We start from the raw sequence: 19,643 nt of genomic DNA, 5'->3' as shown, positions 1-19,643 counted from the left end.
AAGTTAAAAGATAAATTAAAAAGTTGATGCATATATTGTATTACATATTCACAAATATATTTGTTGGTGAATCTATCCAATAGAATTGATTCTCATACAAAATAAAAAGAATTCTCAAAATTCATTAAAAAAAGTTTTAAAACCTTAACAACCCAAGAGAAAAACCGGCAAAAGGCAGGTGTCAAATCAAAAGAAACTGACTCATTAAAAATGACAATTTGGCCCAGATTTCTGACATCAAAATATATTCTACTTAACTAAGATAAAATTATTATACTTTCCTTATAATTATGCAAGAAACTTAGCAAAGTTTGTTGATACAAATCATCTGAGAAATTAATTTGAATGACCCTCTTCAGCAATGAGAACTGGTCTCACATGCTTGTGGTTGGCAACACATTCACTTCAAAACTGACACAGGGCACCTGGGTGGCTGAGTTGGTTAAGCACCTGATTCTTTATTTCGGCTCAAGTCATGATCTCATGGTTGTGAGATTGAGCCCCACATCAGGCTCAGCGTGGGGTGCGAAGCCTGCTTGAGAGTCTCTCTCTCCCTCTCTCTCTGCCCCTCCCCTGCTTGTGCTCTCTCTCAAAATAAATTAATTAATTAAAAAAGAAAAGAAAACGAAAAAAAACTGATACAGCTACTAGTAAGTTGTAAAAAACCCCTATGCCCAAACAGATGATTCTCACAGTACTCTTAGAGTAAATCTTTTTTAATATAAAACTTATTTAATAACTATGGAAGTTAATGCTCACTGTATCAAATTTACAAATAAAAATATAAAAATTCCCAACAACACACTGTTAGCATCCGGGTACATTCCCTTCCTGTACATATTTATGGGGAAAAAACTAACTATAATTTTTAATGGTTAAAAAAATTCATTGTACACATTAGTGTAGTGGATCTCAAACTTCAGAGTACTTAAAAGACCACTTGGGTTGATTCTGAGTGAGTGTATCACCAGTGGGACTTAGAAATCTATTTTTTCATAAGCTCTAGGTGATTCCTATTCAGGGAGTTCTACATCAAACTTTAACATAGAAAAATTAGAGTTTATTTCCCCGCTGCTGCACATTTACTTTTAAAATTCAAGACTTTTTATAATTATACACACACACATACTTTCTTTTTTTCTAAATGTAATTTTATTTTAAATTCCAGTATAGTTAAAATACAGTGTTATATTAGTTTCACATCTACAATATCATGATTTCAGTTCCATCACCTGGTGCTTATCCCAAGTGCACTCCTTAATCCCCATCACCTATTTCACCCACCTCCCCTCTGGTAACTATCAGTTTGCTTTCTTTCTTTCTTTTTTTTTTTTAATTTTATTTTTTTAAATTTACATCCAAATTAGTTAGCATGTAGTGCAACAATGATTTCAGGAGTAGATTCCCTAATGCCCCTTACCCATTTAGCCCATCCCCCCTCCCACAACCCCTCCAGTAACCCTCTGTTTGTTCTTATTTAAGAGTCTGTTACACACACACACTCTTAAACAGAAGTTTTTGTAGACAGCTTAGATTTCTTCCCAGAAGTAGTATTTTTGTTCAACAGATATAAACATTTTTTAAGGTTCTGGATATATATTGCTGAATACAGGGCAAGTCTTTGGGAAGCAACTTATTCATTTGAAATATGTATAATTAAAATGTGATTATTCAAAGAAAAGTTTTTCTGCTTTATTTTGTGCATCATAGTTCTGATCTATCTGGAATTTATTTCTGCTTAGTGTTAGTATGGGATATAGTTTTATTTTTGTCCCTAAGGTCATTGTCCCAATAACTTTTCCCACTGATTTGAAAGGCTTTTTAAAAAATGTTTTTTAAATGTTTTTATATATTTTAGAGACAGAGAGAGACAGAGCGTGAGTAGGGAAGGGGCAGAGAGAGAGGGAGACACAGAATCCGAAGCAGCCTCCAGGCTCTGAGCTGTCAGCACAGAGTCTGACGCTGGGCTCGAACCCATGAGCCATGAGATCATGACCTGAGCTGAAGCCAGCCACTTAATCGATTAAGCTACCCAGGAGCCTCTAAAAGTCTTTATAATTTAACATTTATCATGCTTACATGTACATAAGTCATTTTTTGGTCTTTACGATACAGTAATCCCCAATCTTGGCTACACATTAAAATTACCTTTGGAAGCTTTTATATTATAGCAAAACCTGAACCCCACCTGACATCAATTAAAGTAAAATCCATGGGAATGGGGCTGGTCATGGGGGTAATATTCTTTTAACTCTCAATGTGATCTTAGTGTACACCCGAGGTTGATAATCACTGCTGTAGTTAGTATCGTTTGATAATCACTGCTGTAGTTAGTATCGTTGACTTCTTGCCTATTCCTGTGCCAGTACCACATGGATTTGATTCCAGATGACTTTTGAAGTCAAGTTCCTCTCCCCACCCCTACCCTCAGCCACACCAAGAAAAATAAAAAGATTTTTATAAGGGCAGCATTTAATGAATAGATTAATCTCTATTCTGTCTTCCCATTCAGGATTGTTGTATATCACTTATTAACTTTTCTACCTTTGTAAAGATTTACTTTTTTTCATATAGGTCTCAATTCTTGTGATTATTCCTAGTTGGGTAGTTTTTGGGTTTTTTGTTTGGTTTTTGGTTTTTGTACCTTCTAAATGATCTTTTTTTCTTTTTATTTTCTACTTAGCTTATAGGAACTATTGCCTTTTAAAAAATAACACTAGTTCTAGTGTCTTTCCCATTGATTCTCTTGGGTTTTTTAGTTGGACAATCACATTATTCATGTAACAATTCTGACTTCCTTTTCAATACTGGTATCTCAATGCTTAATGATAGTGGGACTTTCAGATAATACTGAGTCACTGAAGTAATAGCAGGCATGCTTGTTTTGTTCCTGTTTGATGAATGTGATATAAAGGTAAGGTAGTTTTATTTTATCCTAAGCTTCCTAAGAGACATAAGGAAGAAATGGTGATTTTTAACATATAAAGTTTTGCCATTATTAGTTGATCATATTTGTTTTAATTTATAGACAATACACTGAAATACATTAATTGAATGCCTCACTTTGAACCATTTTTATATTCTTGCAATAGACTCCCATTTCTTCAAATCTGTCTAAATACATCATTGGATTAAATGTGCTAATATTTTGTTTGAATTTTTGTATGTAGATTAATGAGATGGAATATAGTTTTCTTGATGTGTGTGTGAGTATACTTGGATTATCTGGTCATGAAATAAATTTATATTAGCCTCATAAAATGAATGGAAAGATTTCCATCTTTTTTCCCACTCTGCATCAATTTATATAACTTGGGAATTACCTGAATTGAAGACCAGTCAAAACTCCTCAGCAAAAAAATCAGAGTCATTGCTTCCATGATCATTAATCTATTTAGGTTTTCTATCAATTTTCATAATTATATTTTTGTTGAAAATGTGGTTTCCTACATAATTGTTCATTTCATCTAGATTTCCAAATTTATTAGCTAAAAGTAGTTCACAGTATTCTATAATTTTTTAACCTGATATGTGTATCTGCTCATATTCCTTTTCTTTTCTCTAATGTATATTTGTATTTTTGTATACTTGTATTTTCTCTCCTTTTTCTGAGTTGGAATCGCCAAATATTGCTTATTTTATTAATCTTTTTTTTTAAAAAAACAGAAATAATTGTTGACAATGTGGTTGTATAATGTTAAGCCTTTTGAAATTCAAATAGGCATCATTCAAAGAAAATAAAAAATTAATAGCATTCTGAAATTAAAATCCCAGGTGATTCCCATCAGTGTGGGAAGTGAGGATGAGTGGAGGTAGGAAGTAAATAATAGCATGCTAAGGGAAACTTACAGATAATTTCTGAAATTGGTAAGAAAATATGCCAGCATGTTTGCTAAAATTTTAACAGAACTTCCAGTAAAACAATAAGAATGCTGAGTGTCCAACCACTAAAGAAAGGAAAGAATGAAAGTAGAAAATTGGGTTGCTTGCATATAAAAAAACAGAAGAGTACACAAAGAACAGACAAAAAATCATCATAAATACCATAGAAGTAGATGATAGGTAGAGATAAACGCATAGAAAATAAAATTAGACCCATTAAATAAAATGAAGGATGATTTCTTAGAAATTTATCAACTTACAGACTAAAAGAATGCACCATTTTAGATACATTAGAAATAGAAGTTAGGGAACATTTTAACTAATAACAGTGCATGATTAAATAAAGAGATTCTCAGCAATGTAGTGGAATTTAAAAAAACTTTGTTAATTTTTTTTTTTTTTTTTATCAACTAAGGACTGTGTCATCTATAGAAAAAAGGGAAGGGACTTCCCACTAGGCTACAGCCAAGCAGTAATTCACAGCAGACAATTTCAATACATTAGACAGTCTTTAAACTGGGATGTAAGTGCTCCTGGGAGTAGCAGATGACTTTCTAAGGATGCATGGCTTTATGGGAATCAGTATTTAGATCCTCAAATGACATGTGTATTTTCGCCTAAAACTGGTTTGGCTGAAATGAAAATCAAGTCTTCAAAATTTTCCTCTCCTACTACACAAAAGAAAGACATATTTTTCACTCATCCCAAATCCTACCACAATGCATTACCCCAAGATTTAAAAGCCTCTGAAGTGGTCAAAAGAACAATTCAAAATATATGATAGCAATGAAGTCTCCTTTAACCAAGCACCATAAACCCAACTCATCAAAGTTAGAAATGGGACCTTTCTTCAGTTTTTATTTCCTATATTTAATACTTACTTACCAAATTTTTGTTTGTGTTGTCTTTAATCGGTTGTATACTAGAAATCATAAACTCTAAAGAGGAACTTTTTAGAAGGATTTAATTTCTCTCTCTTTCTCTTGCTCTCTCCATATACATATACACATGCACATACACACAGGCACACACACATTTGCATAAGTATGTATATATGTATATACTCATATACACGTGTTTTTTAAAGCATTGCAACTTTAGGATACTGTGGAGAAGGAAAATTTTAAATACAATTTCAAGAGAAGGAACTATGTAAAATTTCTCAAGGTCAAAGAAGAGCTTGTTCATGTATTTTTTTTAATTTTTTTAAAAGTTTATATATTTTTGAGAGAAAGAGAGAGAGAAAGACAGAGTGCAAGCAGAGCAGGGGCAGAGAGAGGGAGACACAGAATCAGAAGCAGGCTCCAGGCTCTGAGCTGTCAGCACAGAGCCCGACACAGGGCTCGAACTCACAAACCACAAGATCACGACCTGAGCCGAAGTCGGACGCTCAACCGACTGAGCCACCTAGGTGCCCCTCATGTATTGTTTAAATAGATTACAGACAGTATCAAGTCACTATTATACTGATATTCCATTGGATTATAATTAAGAGTGATATAACTGTTCTATTTTTAAATATCATACACAAATATGCCAGAAACTAAATTATATCCTTTGCAGCTATTTAATTATAAGGTAAAAACTAGATATACTTAATTTTAGGTCTCTACTAATTCTCTAGGGACACACAATTTTGCAAATTCTTTTGAGGGGTACTAAAACAAATATGCAGTACAAGAACAATGTCATCTTGAGAACATATGCTAATGGATTCACACAAAGTTCAAATAGAATGGAATTTCCATCATAGCTATTTAGTCTATCTTGACCAGTGTAACTGGTATCAACACATTCTCTCTGAGCCCTCTAAAAATAATATGCTCATATGCTAGACTTTGTCAGACATTATGTAACATGTAATACATAATTAAATAATCCCTTTTACTTTCTGTTCACTCTAAGTATATCTACATTAGTTACCATTCTTGTTTCCTGGTTTTGTTACTTCATTTTGTTTCTCTCATTGTGGAAATACTGTCTAATGCTATTTGGATCCTCAGTATTTCCAAGGAGTATTTCCTCAGTATTTCCAAAGCCTCACATATAATATAGTTGGCTGGGGTACAGATCTCTGAAACTTCTATTTCTAACACCCAAGCCTTTTGACAGCTTAAAAGTCTTCTGGATTGATTTCTACAAAGACATGCCTTATTAAGAATTTTTAACAATTCCAAGTAGACCTAGGGGAAAAAATATTCTCTAGTCACATACTTGTTTACAATTATATATATGTTCTTACATGAAATCCATTTCCCCTGAGTGGAAAATTATAAAAACATTCAAGTATATTTAGATTGATCAAATAGCCACATGATTCTCATGTAAATATTATTTGATGGTAAATTATACCCTGTGCACTAGAAGATGATTATCCAATTTGTTATAACGTTTAATTACTGATTTACTTATTAGGAGACTTTATTTTAAAGAAATAATTACACAGTAAGCTCTTCTTTCAATGCTTTTCTTGATAATTCTTACAGAACCATTATTGAAAATTGCTACAAACTTTGTTCACTTAACCTATATTATTTCTTACCGAAATTCACCATTTAAGTTAAATGCAAAATAGGGGCACCTGGTGGCTCAGTCAGTTAAGTGTACAACTCTTGATTTTGGCTCAGGTCATGATTCACAGTTGTGAGATCCAGCCCCACATCGGGCTCTGCACTGACAATGCAGAGCCTGCTTTGGAGTCTCTCTCTCTCCCTCTTTCTCTACCCTCTTTGACTCTCTCTTTCTCTCAAAATAAATAAACTTTAAGTTAAATGTAAAATGGACTAACCAGTAAGTTAAAAGCAATAAAAAACGTAGAAAGAAATTAAAGTGAAAATGTATTGGTGGATATGCTTATGAACTTTTCCTCTCATTGATTAGACACACAATTCAAGGATCAATTTGATATTTCCCTTCCTATTTCCAAAGATAACACTAGGTTTCCTGGATCATTCTGATAAAAAATAAAAGTTAGCCAAGTAACCAGTCTCAAACAGCAGTATACAGTAAAACCTTGGATTGCAAGTAACTTGTTCTGCGAGTGTTCCACGAAATGAACAACATTTCTAATAAATTTTAACTTGAGAAACGAGCGATGTCCTGCAACACGAGTAGTACGTGATGCTAAATGTCACATGATCATGACTGAGTCAGTGGTTCTCTCTCACTGGAGGATTGTGGGTGATCATCTCCCATGCTCCCATGCTTGGTCTCAGGATGTGGTGTTTGGCAGAAATCAGTGATTTTTTAGAACATTGGAAGGTGCCCACAACGGGACTAGTGTATTTTTTGTCACTTCAAAGTACCTATGGACAGTCCCTCACTTTTCCATACAAGAGTAAGCTTAGGAATGCTTTGCTTCATTCAAGGTCATTGGATAGGTTCCAACTTGGTAAAGTTGCACAAAAAGAAGAAGATTCCATCGAGCCAATAGGTAGCAGTTAGTGACAGTGAAAGTAGTCCTACACAATAATCCTCCTCTTGTCTCCCTCACACCAGCCACAAAGATTTCCAAAGGTAAGTGTAAGTTAGTTTATTTTTCTTTATATTTTGTAGTTTCTTTACTATTTTGTATTATATTACAGTACTGTAATCATTTTTATATGAATATTTTTGGGTTGTGGAACGAATCATTTGAGTTTCCATTATTTCTTATGGGGAAATTCTCTCTGACATACAAGTGCTTTGGATTATAAGCATGTTTCCTGAACGAATTATGCTCACAAACCAAGGTTTTGCTGTACTTTAATGGCTGATTTTGGATAAATTCACTCTGAATGCAATGTAAGAAAAATAATATATTTTTTTCAAATAAAGGAAGGAGTGTTAGAAAAGTAGTTAGCAAAGGAAATAAATCGTTGACAGAGTTCACCGAGGCATCTAACATAAACTCTTCCTATCTTACTTCTATCCCTCATAATTTGAAAGCTGAAAATCTATGTCATATACCTATCTGAATACTGAAAATCTAGATCCCAAATAATGGACCCATTTACCATAAGACAATTGGAATTACAACTAGGTCCAAAACTGAGCAGGAAATTGAAGTTGTTTCTGGGTAACCAAAAACAACTTTGAATTAAAAATTAAGAAAAAACATTTGAATTTTTATTAAATTAGAAATACTTTTAAAAATAAAAATGTATTGGGGCGCCTGGGTGGCTCAGTCAGTTGGGCGTCTGACTCTTGGTTTCGGCTCATGTCATGATCTCACAGTTTCGTGGGTTTAAGCCCCTCATCAGGCTCTAAGCTGGCAGTGTGGAGCCTGCTTGGGATTCGCTGTCTCTCTCTCTCTGCCCCTCCCCCACTTGCACTATCTCTGTCTCTCTCAAAATAAATAAATAAATGTAAAAAAAAAATTTTTTAAAGAAAAATGTATTCTGCATAGAATAACCAGTTAAATTTATCAATATTTAAGATATGCATAGATGTATAATTAAAGATTTTTTAAAAATCCAAACCAATACTAGTAATCTGAGTTCATCAATTCATTTCAATTTCAATATTCATTTCAATTTTATATCCTCTATACTGTAACATGTTACATATATTTGTAGCCGCCAAATCAATACTCACGGTGCTTTCAGTCATTTGAAGACATGCACAAAGCCTCAAAAAATGCGCATTGCCCAGCTGAGGCGTCAGAAGAAAATAATCTGCTTGTTTATTTCAGCTCTCAAACTGAAACAAGTGTCCTTTTCCCAGTCTATTTAGTGCCATGTTTATTGCACTATTACTCATGCTTCAGTGAAACTTATCCAACACCTGTATTTTCTCCATAAGGCACATCACAATCATAGCCTTCTTCCACTTAATAATGCTAGGTAGCACTAGATAGCACTTCAGCACTGTGCTCAGGGGGCATTTTAAACAGTGAAATGATTAACAAGAAAAGCATAAAAATGCAAAATAAATTTTAAAAAAAGTACTAACAGACCACAAAATTCTTAATTGTTTCCAAGATTGAGAGCTAAAATGAGAAGGCAGAGCACTGCCTTGTTCAACCTTAACTCTAGAAGCAATGGCTGAGCATTAGCTAATGCAGTGTTTTACTGTAGTTTTAGAGAGTGGAACTACTGTGAATAAGGAGAACTAAGTACAATTTCATAACCCCAGAGTCTCTTAAAAGGCTAGAGTATTGAAACCTAAATCATAGAGAAAAGGTTAACACCTCTGCCTGACACAAGCAGTATTATGAATATTAGATTATTTGCTATTATATAAAAGCTACATTTTTTTTAAGTAGGCTCTAAGCCCAGGGCACCTGGGTGGCTCAGTTGGTTGAGTGTCCAACTCTTGATTTCAGCTCAAGTCATGATCCCCCGGTCATGGGATTGAGTCCCACGTCAGGCTCTGCACTGAGTGTAGAGCCTGCGTAAGTCTCCTTCTCTCTCTCTCTCTCTCTCTCTCTCTCTCTCTGCCTCTGTCTCTCTGCCCCTCTCCCCTGCTCAAACACCCTCTCTCTAAAATAAAATAAAAAATAAAATATAAAATATGTATTTCTAAAAAATAAAACAATTAAGTTCTAGGCCCAACGTGAGGCTTGAACTCAGGACCTTAAGATCAGGAGTTGCATGTTCTATGGACTGAGCCTGCCAGGCACTCCAAAAGCTACATTTCTTATATAACAGTGTATATGGCTTATAGGAGAATAGAAAAATTTAAATAGACTCTAATTAGTATCTCTTCACAATTCTGAATCAAGTCAGCATGCTACCAGTATTTTCAATTGATTCATAGAAATTAATTTTAGGTAAGAAATAACTCATTAGAACAAACCTGAATAGTTAGAAATGTTCATCAAGTAACCATTCCAAATAATTAGGTTTTTCTTACTTGTAGCCAAGCTGGCGACAAATCACAGTTGCATCCTTATCAGTCCACCCATCATCACAAATTGTTCCCCACTGGCCATTGATGAAAACCTCCACTCGTCCTTCTTTCTTATTTTCTCCATCCATCAGTCTGATAGGAAAACCTAAGTCATGATTCAAAAGTATTAGAAAAGCCAAAACAGCAAACTGATGTCAAAGTATGAAAGACTTTGTTAAAACACAAATCATTTTTTTAAATTAACTATAAAATTAGCTGGGTAATACGAAAGAGTGAATGAGAGACAAGTGTTAATAAAAAACCATATCCACTTTTGCAATATCTTTTGAAGTCTTTGGGTCAGAGTACTCACTTGCTCAACTATGAATTCCCAAGCACTTGGAACAGTGCCTCACATATAGAGGACATGCCATAGCTGTTTGTTGTATGAATGAATAAATGAATGAATGAATAATTAGCACTGTAATTTGTGAATGGTTTTATTACCACTAACTTCTTTTTTTTTTTAATTTAGGTTCAATTTATAGTGTAGTATTGGTTTAAGGAGTAGAATTTAGTGATTCATCATTTACACATTAACACCCAGTGCTCATCCCAACAAGTGCCCTCCTTAATGCCATCACCCATTTAGCCCATTCCCCTGCGCACCTACCCTCCAGCAACCCTTAGTTTTCTATCATTAAGAGTCTCTTATTATTTCCACTACCTTCTAAATAGTAAAAGATATTTCCTTGGAGTTGTTTTTGTTTCATGTCTGGTCATTTATCCTTGAACACAGCTAAAAATTTATACTCCAAAGCTGAGATTTTTAAGAAGGCATAAACATATATACCCTTGGCATGATGGGTAACTTGAATGCATGGGGAGAAAAAAAAATGAAGGCAGCTAACAAGGACAATTTCCATCTCAGGCTTCTCATTTACTATTGCTTTCAAAAGAAGCGCTTAAATCATAAAAATTACTAAGATAACTAAAGTTGAATGTAAATGTTATGTACAGCATGGTGAGTATAGTTAATAATACTGTATTTCATATTTGAAAGTTGCTGAGATTAGATCTTAAAAGTTCTCAACACAGGAAAAATAATTTTTTGTAACAATGTAAGGTGATGGGTGTTAATTAGACTTGTGTTGATCATTTTACAACGTATACAAGTACTGAACCATTATGCTGTATGCCTGACACTAATATAGTATGTCCATTATGCCTCAAGACTTTAAAAAATGTTGAAGCTAGAAAATAAAAATAATAAAAATTTAAAATAAATAGAAGACATTCCTTTTTTTTTAAAGTTGAGAAACTGATCTCTAGCAAACTGAGGTTTATCTAAGTTATGTAAATGATTTATAGAATTTCATGTGTCTCTATTGACACCATTAAAGATGGTGCTATTTACCAAGAAGCATAAAATACCTAGGGATAAATCTAACCAAAGATGTAAAAGATCTGTATGCTGAAAACCATAGAAAGCTTATGAAGGAAATTGAAGAAGATATAAAGAAATGGAAAAACATTCCATGCTCATGGATTGGAAGAATAAATATTGTCAAAATGTCAATACTACCCAAAGCTATCTACACATTCAATGCAATCCCAATCCAAATTGCACCAGCATTCTTCTTGAAGCTAGAACAAGCAATCCTAAAATTCATATGGAACCACAAAAGGCCCCGAATAGCCAAAGTAGTTTTGAAGAAGAAGACCAAAGCAAGAGGCATCACAATCCCAGACTTTAGCCTCTACTACAGAGCTGTAATCATCAAGACAGCATGGTATTGGCACAAAAACAGACACATAGACCAATGGAATAGAATAGAAACCCCAGAACTAGACCCACAAACGTATGGCCAACTCATCTTTGACAAAGCAGGAAAGAACATCCACTGGAAAAAAGACAGTCTCTTTAACAAATGGTGCTGGGAGAACTGGACAGCAACATGCAGAAGATTGAAACTAGACCACTTTCTCACACCATTCACAAAAAAAAATTCAAAATGGATAAAGGACTTGAATGTGAGACAGGAAACCATCAAAACCCTAGAGGAGAAAGCAGGAAAAGACCTCTCTGACCTCAGCCACAGCAATCTCTTACTTGACACATCCCCAAAGACAAGGGAATTAAAAGCAAAAATGAACTACTGGGACCTTATGAAGATAAAAAACCTCTGCACAGCAAAGGAAACAACCAACAAAACTAAAAGGCAACCAACGGAATGGGAAAAGATATTTGCAAATGACATATCGGACAAAGGGCTAGTATCCAAAATCTATAAAGAGCTCACCAAACTTCACACCCGAAAAACAAATAACCCAGTGAAGAAATGGGCAGAAAACATGAATAGACACTTCTCTAAAGAAGACATCCGGATGGCCAACAGGCACATGAAAAGATGCTCAATGTCGCTCCTTATCAGGGAAATACAAATCAAAACCACACTCAGATATCACCTCACGCTAGTCAGAGGGGCCAAAATGAACAACTCAGGAGACTATAGATGCTGGAGAGGATGTGGAGAAACGGGAAGCCTCTTGCACTGTTGGTGGGAATGCAAATTGGTGCAGCCACTCTGGAAAACAGTGTGGAGGTTCCTCAAAAAATTAAATATAGACCTACCCTATGACCCAGCAATAGCACTGCTAAGAATTTACCCAAGGGATACAGGAGTACTGATGCATAGGGGCACTTGTACCCCAGTGTTTATAGCAGCACTCTCAACAATAGCCAAATTATGGAAAGAGCCTACATGTCCATCAACTGATGAATGGGTAAAGAATTTGTGGTTTATATACACAATGGAGTAGTACGTGGCAATAAGAATGAAATATGGCCCTTTGTAGCAACGTGGATGGAACTGGAGAGTGTGATGCTAAGTGAAGTAAGCCATACAGAGAAAGACAGATACCATATGTTTTCACTCTTATGTGGATCCTGAAAAACTTAACAGAAACCCATGGGGGAGGGGAAGGAAAAAAAAAAAAAGAGGTTAGAGTGGGAGAGAGCCAAAGCATAAGAGACTCTTAAAAACAGAACAAACTGAGGGTTGATGGGGGGTGGGAGGGAGGGGAGGGTGGGTGATGGGTATTGAGGAGGGCACCTTTTGGGATGAGCACTGGGTGTTGTATGGAAACCAATTTGACAATAAATTTCATATATTGGAAAAAAAAAAAAAAAAGATGGTGCTATTTAACTGAAACTGCCCTCACTGCACCTTGCATACTGTCATGGGTTGAACTGTGAAGTCGTCACGGTGGGCCCTAATCCAGTATGACTGATGTCCTTACAGAAAGGACAGATTTGAAGAGTGAGATACACAGAGGGAAGACTCGTGAGGAGGCACAGGGAGAAGATGGCCATCTATAAGACAAGGAGAGTGACCTGGAACACAGCTTCCCTCTTAGCCCTGAGAAGCAATCAATCCTGATGACACCTGGATTTTGGACCCAGGAAATGTGAGACAACACATACCTGTTGTTTAAGCCATCCACTGCATGGTACTTTGTTACAGCAGCCCAAGCAAACCAATACACTTTAGATCACCTAGTTACTGAAAGGGTCTTCAGCTTTGGGGCCCCTAAGATTTACTGGTACGGATTTAGGGAATACCATGAAGCATGTGGAACTGATTAGAGCTAAAGAGGTGAAGTAAGCAGCTAAAGAAAAAATATCATTTCTCTTTAAAACAACATATGACATTGCTAGATTGGCCTTTGTTTACTGACAGAAAATACTGTTGGCAAGATGAACATACCCTACTTTGATCCTTCTGATCCATTTTTATTTCTCCATCCTTCTTTGTTTTATCCCTAGAGTTGTTGGCACTTTGGTTTCTGTACCTGTCATACTCACTTCGTGGGGCGGGCATCATAGCAGAATCAAGATAGCAAAATCAAAATCAACAAATGTTTATGAAGTGCCTACCCTATGCATGGCTTATGTTGGAGTTTTAGCCATGTCACAAAACACAGTATATTTGAAACATTACATTTCTTATTAACGTATCTGAAAGTTTGGAGTTTTTTCTAAAAGGAATAAGGTAGAAAAGTGATCCTCAAAGAAAAAAATCCAAAAAGGTGAAGTTCTTTTCTTGAAGTTCTTAATTTTTAAATTTTGGGATGTTTGGTCCAAAATTAAGTAAACATATGTACATGGAATTAGATTTCCACATTCCATTCTAGTCATTTTATGGGCAGTTTTTCATATACCATAAAAATAAAAATGAGTAAGTGTTTTTAAAGCCTCAGTTGCATGCTTTGTATAAATAATGCATGCAGTATTTCTGAACCTAACTTTAGCCCTTCGTTTTACAAAATCATTGGATTTTCAATGCTTGAAGGGCAAACTGGATGACAAAAGCCATTCTATCAACACCATCTTACTGTTTAAGTTCTTTTCATTATGGTAGCAATAATATACATGTTTTATTTCTAAAATCTTAAATATAAAATGCTTGGGAAAACTAAATAGTCCTCTGGGCATCTAAGTATCTTTAATATATAATTTAATTATATATTTCAAACTTGGACCTCCAAAAGTTTTAATTTTCCTGTAACATTGATATAATACATTATTTTTAGAAAATAATATTTTTATTAGAAGATAAAATTTAGCTTATGTTAAAAGTCAAATTTTTATATTGTAAAATTAGGTAAGAGACCAGCTCACTGTGGATAAAATCTCTCTAGGATATAATACTCTGAAATACAGAATTGGTGCAATATTGGGGCACCTGGTTAGCTCAGTCAGAAGAGTATGAGATTCTTGATTTTGGGATCATGAGTTCGAGCCCCACATTGTGTGTAGGGATTACTTAAGTAAATAAAACTTAAAAAAATGATCAGTGCAATATTAAAATGAGAAATCCATATATTTACCATTCTGCATATTTCCCCCAATTCACATAAGTATTAACTACATTCTTATTAGAATTACTTTTATTGAATTAGAATATTACTTTTCAACATTCCACCTACATGTCTACTGAACAAGTATTAATTTTGAGAACACTTTCATTCACATTCAGAGTTAAGGTACACAAGTTATCCTTTAAATACTTGAAAATAGTAATAGTCCAACAGCTCATTATTACAGTGTCAAAGGAGTAAAAAAATCTCAATTGTTTTTAAAAATGCTGCTTTGTATATCACTATTCCATGATTTCCTTCTCTAAGCTTCTGTTTTAAATATGTAGTCCTTTTTGATAAGTGGGAAAATAATAATCTCTTTGGATGGATAAATGGTAATATGATTCTATTCTAAAAGTATATTTGGCTCAGACATAATGCTCTTCAGACAAATGAATAGTTAATAAATGTATTACTGAAATTAGGACTCAAGACATTTACAATAATGATCACATATTTTATTAACAATTATCATCCTCAGCTTTTTAAATTTTTAAAAAATATGTCTAGAATCCTAGAATTAAAGATTTTCAGGGTAACTGAAGAGATTAGTTGCCTAACCATATGCATGTATTTAACCACACGGTCCTTCAGATAACTCAGATTATCATATTTTGTATAATATTTATAGTAGTTCATCGCCTGGAATACTGATGAATAACGTGCCTGAATACATCACTCCATGATCGAAATACCTGCTATCTAGGGCTAAGGGTATACATTTCTAGCAAATGTTTTTGTTTTTTTTTTTAATTAAAAAAAATTTTATGTTTATTTTTGTGAGAGAGCACACAAGCAGGGGAGGGTCAGAGAGAGAGGGAGACAGAGAATCCAGAGCATGCTCTGCTGTGCTTTCCACTGTCAGCACAAAGCCTGAATCCACAAATCCTGATATCATGACCTGAGCTGAAGTTGGACATTCAACCGACTGAGCCACCCAGGCACCCCTTTAGCAAATAGGTTCTATCTCCCCAACCACATACAATCTTTCATCACATAATCCTGGAAGGATTACAATCCCCCAGAAGAAGAAAGGATTAAGAGAAGAGGACAAATGAAAAGCAAAGTTGGAAGTATGGCTTGTAAGGGATAGAGTAGAATATTGTATTTCTACTTGGTATAATGCTAGATTAGTGCAGTGAGTTCTCACAGTTTAGAATACAAGGAGGAATCAACTATGTACTTGACAAACTTAAATATACAATACAGTTAATACTGTGAGATTCAACAAGTTATATTATTTTATAATGTGAAGACTTAAGCTTCACAGTCTCAAAACAGAAGGATACAAAAGGGGTTGATTCAACTCTGAGGTGAAAAGTAAAGACCACTTGGGATTATTTTAACATCTATTCACCAAAAAATATGTGTTTGGATATATAATAGAGCCATGGTAGTGTCTTGACAAGTCTTTTTAATATTTCCCTGTGTCTTATCCATTCATATTTATTCTGCCATCCTCAAAAGATGTTAAGATGTTAAGAATAGTCAGATGTTAATTAAATCTGTCAAGGACATGTACGTGCTCTCTGCTCACAAAAGGATCTTTATCCATAAATATTTCCAGACTATTAGATGAGCTACTTACCTTTTATCCAATCAGAAGTCTAGAGAAATTTGGAACTGGGGAACAGTATAAGACACTGATGGGTTTCTAGAGTAACAGGGTACCTTAAAAAGATGGATTGACTATTTTCTTCAGTGAATCCACTTAGGAACCCACTGAGAAATATGAAAGATCTAGGTTAGGACACAGCAATGAATGGCTGGTGACCAATGACTGACAAGGCCTTGGAACTAAAGAAGAAATAAATCATAGGAGAGAGAGCTATTGTTTTGTTCCGATTTTTTAAAATCCTGTCCCCAATTTTTCCTTAGAATTCAAGATGAATGAGAATCAGAATAGGGGACCGATGAATAGGGCAACAGACATTATAGCTTCTTCACTCAATATTTCAGATCCATGTGACTATAAAGATTTTTAGTGAGAAATGTAAGCTTCTAGGTAAAGAACAGTAACTTTAGGAGCAAAAATTTTATAACATTGGTGGAGAGACTCAAAAGTTGATTTAGAGCATTATTAGAAAACTGACTTAAAAAAGCCAAAGCTGAGAAATGTTTCACATGCCGGACCAGTGGATAGAGGTGCATGGGCTATTGAATTATGGATACTCAAAAGCTGTGGCCAGTCCTCACCCAGTGATAGTCTGTGTCCATTGCCACCAGGGTAGCAGGTGATACCAACATCTTCCCGATGGCTGCAGTCATGCTTTCCCCACTGCCTCCGGGAACACTGAGTGAAACTTGTTTCCTTTCCGGAGCAGCTGACATCATCCAACCATATGGGCCCTGTGCTTTCTTCAAAGTGGTTTGCAGAGGCTTGTTTGCCATATCTGTGGCAATAAAATAAACGCTATGCATGGAACTGCTGTCTCTTGTGTCAAGGAACCACAAAACATAAGAACAAACAACCTAATTAAGCATCACGACTCTGGAGGATATTTGTTCTTTCTCCTATCTTAAGGACACAGTTCTTAGAGCAGTGTTCACTCCAGCACTCATTTTGATCACATGAAAATTTCTGATTGATTCAATAGGCACGTAATGGATAATTAACTCATGAGAGAGAATGCAAAACAAGATAGAACTCCAATTTCTGACAATGGAAATAATATCATGAACCATAAAACCACAACAGTTGTCTTGTCTCAGCTCTGAAGAGCCACCTGATTTCATCACCTTCTCTAGACCTCTTTGGTATCATCCCTTCCAAAATAAAACTGTGTATATTAGTTCAGTGATTCCTCAAACACTACACCCAGTCCATCATGAGACTTGCTTGGATTTCGGCCATAAAAATCAAATAATAGCAATGTTCTTAGCTTTTCATAAGGTTACATTAAATCTGATTTTTAAATTTTTTAGAAATTATCTTTGTGTTCCAATTGACCTTAATTATAACAATGCACTACAAAAAAATATAATAAATATATACATTATAGAACTCGGTAAAATCTGCAAAAAAAAAATTGGTAACTAAGTCATTCATCCTTCACCAATTTTACTTTCTTTGTTCTGTAAAATCCAAATCTCCAGAAATCACTGAGCTAAAAACTATTTAAGGTGCCTTTCAGGCCTAAGAGTCTACGTAATTAAACTCTTACTCTTAAAATTTTATGTCAATCACTTCCCTCACTGAATGGTTTCATTATTTCTGTACAAAGAATATAAAGAGATCTTTCTGGCATGAAGTTTCCCAATTATTTTCCTTTGTACATATGTGATACATTTATCTAAGAAGATGAACATTTTAATAGATTAAAACAGTGCAGCTTTTAATTAATTATTCTAAGATTTCCCCTATTTTGCTGACTAATCAAATCTGAGCTAGAAAAAAAAGTATCCTAAATCTCATATTGCTACCACTTTCAACTTATACCATTTATCCAAATAATGCATCATTCTGATTGCTGTCTGTCCATATCAACTATAGAACAGATGACAAGAGGTCATTTTACTTTGGGATTTTATTTGTGCAAAGAAACTTAGAGTTCACCCATTCCTCATTCCAAAATGGTATTCTGCTTTAGAAATTCTCCTGTAAACCAAAAGTACATGTGGTACATGCCTATTTTACCTTCCAACACAATCTTATAGAACTGTTAACAAATATTAGTGAGAATACTTTTTGAACCATTAAATTCTGATTCTCTGTATATACAAGAAAAATTGAATATATTTGTAAAACAAAATTAATAAAATAGAAACACTAAGTCTCATTCTGTTGTTTTTATTAATAAGGAAAAATATGAAGATAGTGACTAATAATATTTATGAATCTTTCTAAATCTGTGAAAATAGAATGCAGTTCTCAGGTCTAACATTCACTTAAAGATGAAATAGTATTTATTAAATAATTCTTATTAATTAAGCATTAATATTTATTTGGTTTGTACATCATACCCCTCAACCCAATAATTATAACTGCACTGTCCATGAAAATTCAAAATATTGGGCAATAATATGTATTTATATCTTCATGATATCATTAGTTATAACAGGAAAAATTAAACTAACCTAAATATTAAGTAAATTATGACATGAATATTCAATGGACATTATGTTATCATTAAAAATTATGACTGTAGTACTATAAAGGTAAGAAATATGGATAGAAAATGCATATACTTACTATTAAAGTTGTTATAAAATTATACACACAAATTATAATAATAATGGCTTAAGAATGGAAAAATTAGGGGTAGTTTTTAATTTTTATTTTCTAAAATCTAATATTTTACATTACTTTGACAAATTTAAAAAATATGTTTAAACACGATCATACCTAGCTTGGATGAAAGTATATTTTTAAGGTTTAATGAGTATATGCAATTAGCTCTGTCTCAAGCATGAAATAATTTTGCCAATTTTTCCAAGCCTGAGAATTAATTCAAGCATGACCCAGAAATATGAAAAACAAGAAAGAATGGGCATTCATAAGCTTCATTCAAATATTAGCTAAAAGGCATCATTTGCAGACCAACTGAAATCTTTACTCTGGAATGCATTATGTGTGTGACATGAAATATATTGCCCAAAGTGTGATACTAGCTTTTAAGAGAGTAAGGTCAAGGGTGAGTTCTAAAGGTCATCTCATGACAAGAAGGCTGTTTTTCTCAAATAAAAGTGATAATTATCATCACATTTAAGCAAGGGATTGACACTGGGCTTGCCTGCAATTTTAGACACAATGATGTCAGAACTAAGGACATCTAGTAGCAGTGATGCGTCAGAAGAAAGTTGAGCATTCAAAGCATACAGTCTTACTTGAATGGACACAAAGAAAACCTAAAAGTCACCGATGGCTCCAATCAATTACTCAAGAAGAGGGGTGGTGACAGGAAAGGTAATGAGATAAAAACAAGGCATGGTTATTTGTCATCACAGAAAATGTTATTTTTTTTAATTTTTATTTTTTATAGTTACTCCATATATAGATAGGTGAATAGGCAGGTAGGTAGGTAGAC

General features: G+C 34.3%; 1 protein-coding gene across 2 annotated transcripts in view; it reads right to left on the bottom strand.

The window, feature by feature from the left end:
• The window catches only part of PRSS12 (serine protease 12), a 75,747-nt gene that overhangs the window by 22,498 nt on the left and 33,606 nt on the right, over positions 1-19,643 (bottom strand). For both annotated transcript variants that reach the window (XM_042983995.1, XM_042983996.1), the window contains 2 exons: positions 16,813-17,009; positions 9,718-9,859 (listed from right to left, as the gene is read on the bottom strand). In XM_042983995.1, coding sequence (XP_042839929.1) covers positions 9,718-9,859; positions 16,813-17,009 — 339 coding nt within the window. The remainder of the gene's footprint in view (positions 1-9,717; positions 9,860-16,812; positions 17,010-19,643) is intronic.

This window comes from Panthera tigris, chromosome B1 (assembly GCF_018350195.1).
Source record: "Panthera tigris isolate Pti1 chromosome B1, P.tigris_Pti1_mat1.1, whole genome shotgun sequence".
NCBI lineage: Eukaryota > Metazoa > Chordata > Mammalia > Carnivora > Felidae > Panthera > Panthera tigris.
This window is presented reverse-complemented; position numbering and strand designations above follow the sequence as displayed.